General features: G+C 39.2%; 1 protein-coding gene across 2 annotated transcripts; it reads right to left on the bottom strand.

Moving 5' to 3' along the window:
- Nucleotides 1–4,368: 4,368 nt before the first annotated feature.
- On the bottom strand, nucleotides 4,369–9,471 carry LOC139570674 (homeobox protein EMX2). 2 transcript variants are annotated; one of them, XM_071392756.1, is made up of 3 exons: nucleotides 8,658–9,461; nucleotides 7,140–7,324; nucleotides 4,369–5,546 (listed from the first exon to the last, which is right to left on the bottom strand). In XM_071392756.1, exons 1-3 carry the CDS (start codon nucleotides 9,043–9,045, stop codon nucleotides 5,373–5,375), a joined length of 747 nt encoding a protein of 248 aa, XP_071248857.1. In that variant the 5' UTR covers nucleotides 9,046–9,461; the 3' UTR covers nucleotides 4,369–5,372. The 2 variants fall into 2 exon arrangements, with proteins under 2 accessions (XP_071248857.1, XP_071248858.1); XM_071392757.1 differs by lacking the exon at nucleotides 7,140–7,324 and having other exon boundaries at nucleotides 8,658–9,471.
- Between the last annotated feature and the right edge of the window lie 439 nt (nucleotides 9,472–9,910).

A 9,910-nucleotide genomic window follows, 5' to 3' on the forward strand; every position in this document is an offset into this window, starting at 1 on the left:
AAATCTCTGTTTTGTAGTTGTTGCACCATGTTTCCAATAGGGGTCTTTTTTCCCCCAATACGTGTCAAAACCACCCGATCAATATCATTAGAAAGAGTCAGTGAACTATGCAGTCCGCCAATCTAAATAACAATTGGCTCTGCCTTCTGCATGTAAAAATGAAAACTGTTGTGTTTGGAAAACAATAATCTCAATAGGCCTATGCAAGCCCCTATCTCGTTAATAATAAAATGAGAAACTGTTTCCCGAGACACTATCATGTTTAATTTAATTTATTACACAATTTGGAAGATGATTATATGGTGATTGCTAATTAGTCTTGTATATTTATCGTTGTACCTTATGTCAAGGCCAAGGGAATTGTGTAGGGTTCATTCTCTCGTTTGAAGGATCAATTTCAGATGCAATTTGTGAAACAGGATAGATCAGTTTGTCCTGGCATCAAATACTGCGACGGCAGCTCAAAAACATGTTATTCTCTGACATGACTTTAGCCCACTTACTATACGAGATGAGAACGTGAAAAGGCCGTAGCTGACACTGTGGACACCGCACTGTATAGGTCTACCTGGTGTCAAGCAACGTGAATGACGGAAGTAAGAATGTAACGCTACAGCATAGGCCTACCAGTAAGTCTTCAAAAACTGAATCATAAATCATAAACATGAACGATATAAGCCATGATTACAGTCGTCTATGCCTAATGGTGATGCAATATATATTTTGATTATTTTGAAAGTGCGAGTTATCAATAGACTACAGGGCCTAGGCTAACGAGCGGATTAGTCTCATTGCATGTTTTAACTAGTGGGCTTCAACGAATGTGTGTTTGTTTTTGCAGATATAGCCTACTTGTTTTCAGTATTTAGGCTATAGCAGGAACGTGGCGTTATTGGTGTGTAATGGTCACCGGTCGCCATCCAAATACCATTCACATTAGTGACTTCAGCAGACGTTGGCTAATTATAGCATACGTACTAATTGTAGATTTGGGGGGTTTGGGTCACTGGGACTATTTGATATGACCGCTTTTTAAATTACGTATAATTATTTCACATCAGGTAAGTAGACCTTTGGCTTACGTACAAGCCTTTCAGATGGTGTCAGAATCCATATTTCTCATCGAGTATTTAGCAGCCAGCAATGATCAGGGCCTCATTTACCAGAGCCTTCGTTAGAACCTTCGTTATTAATGTGGCTATTAAAAACCTTCACACATCTACGGGTGATCCTGACCGCTTTTTTTGCCCTTCCGCGTCACTTTATTCACAGAAGATCCGCGCTAAACATAGAATCAAGATGATTAGGCTATGTGTCTGACTGTGACTGCCAACACATCAGAAGGAAGTTGACTACTAATACAACGTTTCCAAAGTAGGAAATTGTTACAAACAAGTGAAGGATAAAATTATGCTTCAAATGAAAAACGAGATGACAGCATCAAAAGATACACAGGCTAAATAAACATATAATTCTCTAGGCTATTACAATAATATTGAAATCACTAAGTGAACCATATACGTGCTTGTTTGGGGAACACTTAAAAAGTTGACTCGTAAATAACGATACATCTGGTACGATCATCGTAATGCTTAAGTTACATCGCAACTGGTAAACGAGGACCAGGCTAAGTAACTTAATAATAAACCAAAGCCATCGGGCTTTGATGATTGATCGTTTCCCAGTCCTTAAGCGTGGCAACAAAAAAAAAACGCTTTAGCCCCTGTACTGCCTATAGCAGCGCAAGGTTAGATAAGCGGGTCACAAGGTCCCCAGCACTCCCCATACGCACAGCTTGATTGTTTGGGAAAGTAATCGATTGATATATGAGGTCTAGTACCTCATAACCTAACATTCACTGACTCGGAGCAAGTTTGAGTGGAGGAAACAGTACAATAAAAATACCAACAACGTCAGCCCACTGGGCACACACTGGTTGAATCAACGTTGTTTTCCACCTAACTTCAATGAAATGATGTTGAAACAACGCTGAATAGACGTAGAATTGACGTCTGTGCCCAGTGGGACCTGCCTTGTTCAAGACAGGTGCGCTTTTCTGCGCACATTGGTACTTTATCCCTCCGGCTTCTGCTTTACTCTGTCACCTCAGTGATCATGGTAAATTGTCAAAACAAAAGATCTTTAAATCCTTGCATTTGTAGGCCTTATAAAAATGAGAAGGTTCGTCTTTAGGTACAAACTCCTATGCAATATATAGGCCTATCATGGCCTTTAATCACAAAAAACACAGAGCTATGTTGAATAAAATAAATTGACACCAGATAGAATGCAGTGTTAATCCAATAGGCCTATTTGACGAATATAGCCACTCTAATATATATATATATACTTTTTTTTTAAACCAGGCAAGTCAGTTAAGAACAAATTCTTATTTACAATGACGGCTTAGGAACAGTAGGTTAACTGCCTTGTTTGGGGCAGAACGACAGATTTTTACCTTGTCAGCTAGGGGATTCGATCTAGCAACCTTTCGGTTACTGGCCCAACACTCTGGCCACTAGGCTACATACATTTCAGCATGTGCCATAAAGGCCTGCAAGTTAAATAGAAATGTCCTCCCCTAGCTCCCGAATGGCGCAGCGGTCTAAAGCACTGCATCTCAGTGCTAGTGGCGTCACTACAGACCCTGGTTCGATTCCAGGCTGTATCACAACCGGCCGTGATTAGGAGTCCCATAGGCTGCGCACAATTGGCCCAGCATCGTTAGGGTTTGGCCGAGGTAGGCCGTTATTGTTAATAAGAATTTGTTCTTAACTGACTTGCGTAGTTAAATAAAAAAAATAACAAAAAAAACTCAAAATTTGGTCTGTGAATAATATAGGCCTAGGCTATTCATAGGGAAACCCGTACATTTTAACAGATCTGGTCTTCGTTATAACATTTATTTAATTTCGTTGAATGCAAGGATCTGCCATTAAATTCATAAGATTGGCTTGTTTAAATCAAAAGAGTGAAAATGTAATAAAAGGAGACCAAGTCATAGCCTAATGAGGGGGCTGTCCTGCCTATTGAGGCAAGGCGGAGGGAGAAAGTGCGCCAAATTTGTTTGCAGCGGATCAAGGCTCACCGCCTTCACTGCACTTTCTTTATCTTAATTCCAACTTGAAAAGATATAATTATCTAGTTTGAACAGGACTGCTATCAAATCCTTCTTTAGGCAGGGTAGGGAAAAGCTCGAGTGGATTGCGCGCTCTGAGCCGCTCGGTGTTGCCCGAGATAGGAGTAATGAAGTTGTGGAGTCCGGAGATACAAAGGGCATTAACCTCATTAGCATGAAACCTTTTCTTCTAACTATTGTGGGACCCTTTCAGCCCTCTAATCCCCCTATTTCAAAGCTGGGTTTGTAATAAAGCTTTTAGGGTTTTTTCAAAGCTAATGGTATTCTCTGAAGATTTTTATTGCTGTTATAGTGCATGGGCCTATTTAAATTCCCCATCCATATAGTTTGTATATAGGCCTATAGCCCCCCACACCACCCCCTCCGAAAAGCTAATTTTCAAGCTGTGAAACAATTATAGAAATAAACACTACACCTCACATCATAAAATGTGCATAGTGGATTTGACACATTTCTGAGATAACTAGTGTAAATAGTTTTCCTATGTGCCTTGTTATTTTTGAGTCATTTATAATGAACGATGTGGGTAGGCTATATAAAAAGTCTTATATAGATGTAAAAACGATTTTTTTTTAAATAATATGTTTTTTTTTTCTTCCCCACACAAGCATAATAGGCTACACATAAATGAGAAGAGTAGCCTAGGCATGGGTTGATGCTGTTTTGTGGGAAGAGCGTGTGTATGTGTATATCCGTGGCTGTACGAGACAAGATATTAAACAAAGATCCCATTTTGCTGCACATTGCAACCTTCTCTTATCGCTTCTTGAGGGGTAGTCAGATTGTACTAAATTATGTCCAACCAAACCCCATTGGATCCACGGATTAAGAGATTAACGTGGACCACTGGGCAATGCATCCCCTTTCCCCCTCATATTACTCCCATGATAATTGCCCAAACTGATTTGCACTTTCACAAAAGCTCGTAGGACTCTTTGTAGCCTGAGCAGACCAGACGCTGCCCCTCTCGGAAAAACAACCATGCACTTGCCACAGAAAAAAAAAATCATGCGTTTTTTCGTAATAGCATGATTTATAAGTTACTTTAACAAGCCTCCACATTGTCTGGATTCCCTCTGAAATGTGTCAGAGCTACCTCAAGTGTAGGCTACTTGAGAGACTGGTATGACCAAAATCAAGATATAGGCTGTGAAGCGGGTGATTGGTGACAGCGGGAATAAAATGTCAAGCTATGAAAGCTGCTCGTAAATCAAAACCATTAGGCCTACTTTTACTCTGCGCTCAACATATTGATAAAACTTTATTGACAAAATATTGACAATTACATACTTCTTGGAAGTATACCTTGTGTTAAAATTGTAGCAAACTTAACACAAACACAAAATTATGTACATTCTGGTAAAAGAGGGTTTAACAGAAACATTAACTTTTTGTTGGACTATCTCTGTACATGGAAACGCTCAGTGCTTGAAGTTCTCTCGCCTCTATGGCTGTCAATTCTTGCATTAGTCCTTCGTGGCAACTCTCACGGGAGGGTCAAGTCCTGACAATATGCTCGGGCCAGAATAACAGAGACATGATAAAGCTTGGGTTTAAGGAGTGTCTTGGATACTTTCCCTTTAAGTACTTCATATGTGGTTTGATAAACTTTTAGAAAGTTTTCGAAATTCATTTCCATTAGTGTTTTCTTTAAAAACACTATAACGCAGCACTGCTACTTCATACTGTTTTCACAATCACTTTAACACGATAATCATTAATTAAAAGACTGCACACTTTGTAAAAAGGAAGAAGCACAACATCTCTGAGATTGAGTAAAAACAAAGTTGTGTTTTGAGAAAATTATCAAATTATAACAACTACCAGAAAGTCCATGCAATTCAAGTTTTACAAAAACAGTTTTGTATTTTGGTATCTTGAGTGGAAACGTTCATATTTAGAAACTTTCAGAAGTGCAAATTTCCAATGTGAATTGGAGATTCATTTTTGGGAGGTTCGTGGGAGATTGTAGTGGTGGGTTGGTGCGTGGAAGGGGGACAGGTAAGTGGACTGCGATACTGTCGATCACTTTCGCCTGGGCAATTTGATACGTATTGACAGACCCATGGTGACAGCAGTGCCACCAATCTGAATTCTCTCACCCTCAGCTGCCGATCTCCGAAGAATCGAAATGTGACATTAGCTTAACCCTCTCCCTGTACACAGCATCCTTAGCCATGTCATACTTCACGCCACGCAGCTGTCACAGGTTCAAACAATTTAGTAGGCTATTTTAATCGTCTGAAGTGACGTCAATTTCCTCGGGACTTCCCGATCCTTGTTTTGTTGCAAGTCTCCATCGGTTTATGTGATGGGTCCCCTTCTTCTTCTGTTGCGAATCTGAACCCTCCTCCTCCAACTTTTGCCGTTTGAACTTGGTTCTTCGGTTCTGAAACCACACTTTTACCTAAGGGAAACAAATAATGGCTAGAATAAATTCACAAATACTAAACAAAAACCATCCATGTGCGCAAAGTGTGAATTCAAATAGCAGAACAGCAAAAGATAAACATAGGCTCTCATAGATTGCCGTGTGAAAATTTGCCCAATGCTATGGCACTAAAGGCTTTACATTATAGGCTAGAAGTAAGGTTATTTTCAAGAGAAAAAAATGTATTTCATGAATAAATGTAGGGGTAGTCCATTGATACCTTTATGGGATAAAGGTAAAAAAAACGCCATGCATGCTCTAGGTCTATGTTGGTTATAGCCTAGTATAAGCATAAGCCAATATACCAGAAATTGACTGTCCCTAAGCCTATTGGTCTAAAAAAAAACATGACGCAAACAGGGCCATGGATATGCAATTGCATAAATATGTTTAATTTAATTTAGAATAATTTCAAACAATTGTCAAAATCCAGATTTCTTATACATAAACCTGTTAATTTTAAGCCTTTTGTAAATGCATATCAATAGGCTACAGTGGGCTATATTCATATCTACAAGCCATTCGTCCGACAGCTTGGCAAGTGAGGTGCATTTAATGTGCTTTCAGTCAGCTAATTGAAGTGGGCGATGGTTCATTTCTTCCTCATTCCCCTCTAATAGCCTCCGTTTAGAGAAGAGCCGGTGGTGACACTGGGACAAAAGACACCGACCGTTCCGCAAGCTGATAGGCACAAATACGATCTTAAATATGGCCAGGAAAATTCATTGAGTCCGGCTCATTCTTTTTAGCGTGCCATAGATCCTATAAAATGGTTAACTGGTTAATTGCCCTCCATTTTGAATGGGAACCTTTTTTCTCTCTCAACCCCGCCTAAAACGAGGTTATAGCCTATGATCATGGATTTGCTCCAACTAAAGCTTCAATGCCAATGGTGTAGCCTATACATTTATTGGTTTGTCTCTCTAAAACTGCGGGTTACACGTTAATCCAAAAAGTGATTTTGAAAAATGAATAAACTTGTGTTTTCATTTCTATCGTTTATCCCCTTCATTTCAATTCTTAAATTCGGCCTAGTCTCTAGGACATCTTGCTAGATGGATTGGGTCTAGGCCTATATTTAACCATACACTCTTAGAATTGTTTATATTTTGGGGTTCTAGAACCATTTGGTTCAGTGAAAAATTACCATACAAAAGGGTCCTAAAGAAGTTTTCGGGCTTCCATATATAAAGCAAGCGTTATAACCATTTTTCGTTCTAGGCTATATGGAACCTTTCTTCTAAGCGTGGCATTTGTGCAGTTTCCCCCAATAGACAACATATTATCTTGTTTTCAATATATATTTTTATAATTCCCCTAATGTCACTTATAGCTTATGCAATGAGAACTTTGAATTCCCAATAAGTAGCCTAATTATTCAGAGAAAATTTAGCATATTCCAGATTCCGTAGCCTACACAAAAACAGTTATAGTTGTAACCTGTGGGTCATGTCCGGTTTGATGCAACTTGACATGATAGTATTTTAAATCCATTCCCTATTCAAAGTAGGCCTGATGCGGATTTAACGATAAACCTGTGAATATTAAATTCAGGGAAAATGTTCTTACCTGAGTTTCTGTGAGGCTAAGGGTGTGCGCAAGCTGTTTTCGTTCGGCACCTACGACGTAATGGTTTTTTTCAAATGCGTGCTCAAGCCGCAGAAGTTGCGAAGGTGAAAAAGCTGTCCGAATTCTTTTGGGCTTTCTGGCCAGTGCATTGTGCAAAAGGAAGCTCTCCGGACTTGTTTCGTTACCTGAAAACGACAATGGGAGGGATATTCATTATGAACAATCTTGCAAACTGAGGCTAAAGAGACGATGATGCTATGATCATATTTTGGTTATACGGTAGACTTGGGCCTTCTAACTTTTAACTAAAGTCTACGGCACCACTCAATTGATAATCGAGACCAATTTAGACACAGCAACACCGTGATTTTTTTTCGACAGCAAGAACTTAAACAATAGCAAATTGATACAGTTTATAGTCTTCAAATGGCAACGATAGGATTATGCAGTAGCTATTTAAGCGGCGATTTAATCCGGTCTTTGGTTATCTTAAAAACACCACACATTGAAAATATAATAGTCTACAATAACAAAGAGTTCTGGGAGCCTATAGGCTACCCCTTTTCAAACTTTTATTTTCTACATTACTGGTAGGCTATAATGTAAGTATATGGTGGAGAATAAACACAGGATACATTAACCCTACATTTGTCTTAATTATTAACAAGACACTCGTAACCATTATTCGTTCCAAATGAAAATATATCGTTCAGTTAGGCCTACTATACAATTTGCACGTCTCAGATACATATAATGTGCATGCACCCGCATAAAACAATGTTTTCAAATGACAGTCCAATTTGGGGGCCTATAAATTAATAGTGTGATTTTAGAAGTGCATTGTGTACAATTTCTTAAACAGCAGTTTCGGCCATAAAAACATAGCCCACAAATATTACCCATAGCATATTCCATGGCACAGAAGATTGCAATAAATGACACAGGCTTCTATCAATGTTGTTCAGTTGATTTGCACTCAGTTTAAACACACACATTTTTAAACGAGAAAATGAAGTAATAACTCATTTTTAAAAAGTCAACAATTTTGTTTAAAAAAATAATCAAATTAATTATATAGATCTACAATTTAGATTTGTAAGGTGTTATGATTATTTGTGTTTCAATAAAATGCTTTAGATGCTAAAGGACTTTAAAAGTCCACACTGCAATTTCTTCAACAAAATGTAAATTATAGGCTACAGGCAAAATAAATGTGAACCCGTGTAGCCACCTTAAGAAATACTATGCCCTACATTACTGAAAGTAGCCTACTCCAGTTTAACAGTTCTAATTAGCCTATAACAGACAAAAACGGTTTAAACAATTGTTCAAGACACCACAAATATATATTTCGATAGCTCACTGATATTTACACCACTATAGCATTCGTGTCTTCATCCTCATAAATAAATGTTATATAAACTACAGTTACCGAGAACCGCTATGGAAAATCCAAAAAGACAAACAGTACAAATCCGTAATAAATACGTCAAAGAGACAAATGCGATCTCAACCTACCTTGGAATCTGTGACCCAAGTACCTATATCTATGTATTAGCCATGGGTAAAAAGTAGAGGGGTCCCTTTGCTGGCTGGCAAAAAGAGGGTGCGGACTATGCGAGGATGAAAGTGGGTGAGCCAAAGCGTGTGGAGGGGGCACCGAATGAACTGGGACACCGGAGTTGTTATGATGTGAGACCGCCTCAGCAAACACCAAATCCGGATTAGAGTAGACGCCCCTGCCGCTGGAATGAAACCCGTTCAGAAATGGATTCATCTGGCTGGAGTTTGCATAGCTCAGAGCCGCTGGTCGTATGGGTTCCTCAGACCTCGACACTGGTAGAGGATTATCCTTCGCTACCAACGATTCTATAGTAAAACACCTCTTCGGTGTAGGTTGAAACATGGTTTGATAGTCAAGATTCTCCAGCTTAGAATTTAAGAGGTGCAGGCGTTCTTCGTAAAAATAGGCTACTACTCCACACCGAGAAAGTTTGTCAGCATAAATAACTTTGGAGCAAAGAGTGCAGCAAGAATAGAAGCCAAAGTAACAATAAATCAATTAATAGCCATAAAGGTGGTCGACTGCGCCAGACAATCCATGGATGTGATCGGTTCCTCACAGTTGTGCAAGCGATTTGTTAGTTCATGAGCCTAATTAGCGCTGGAGTCACATAAACAGCTTCCTCTGAAGCCTGTAATGGCATGGTGATTGGTCGCTGCTACTCGCCTTAAGGTTGAGGGAAGAGTCTTTAAGTGCGTCAATAGGAACAGGCACAGAGAGGCGGACTCGAGCAAAACGGAACGGATTCGTTCAGAACCAGATCTTCAGAACATTTTACATACTCATCTGAACCAGTAGAAAAGCTCAAGGTACTTACGTTTGCATTTATGTCTACCGATAAGGCCTGAGGACAGTTGGTCTTAAAGGGGCCTTCATGTTTATCATTGTTGATTTTTATGTTGAAGTATAGTGCTAAAAGTCGGTTTAACATTTATTGACATGTGTGATACATTCTTAGTGTAAAATGTAGCCTACAAACCATTGAACTGGGTGTGTTTACCCATAGCCACCACATAGTTTTGTTTAAATAAGGGTCTACCATTTTACATGTAGGCCTACCTTTTAAATTCCATTTTTATTTTCCATTATTATGGTAATTCCAGCATACCCCACCACATACCCTGGCATCGTCTTTCCGTGTTTTCATTTTCTCCAATCCGTTTGTGATTAGTCAGGGATTGAGGTCTCCCCAATTTCTATTGGCCAG

Source organism: Salvelinus alpinus, chromosome 3 (genome assembly GCF_045679555.1).
Source record: "Salvelinus alpinus chromosome 3, SLU_Salpinus.1, whole genome shotgun sequence".
Classification (NCBI taxonomy): Eukaryota; Metazoa; Chordata; class Actinopteri; order Salmoniformes; family Salmonidae; genus Salvelinus; species Salvelinus alpinus.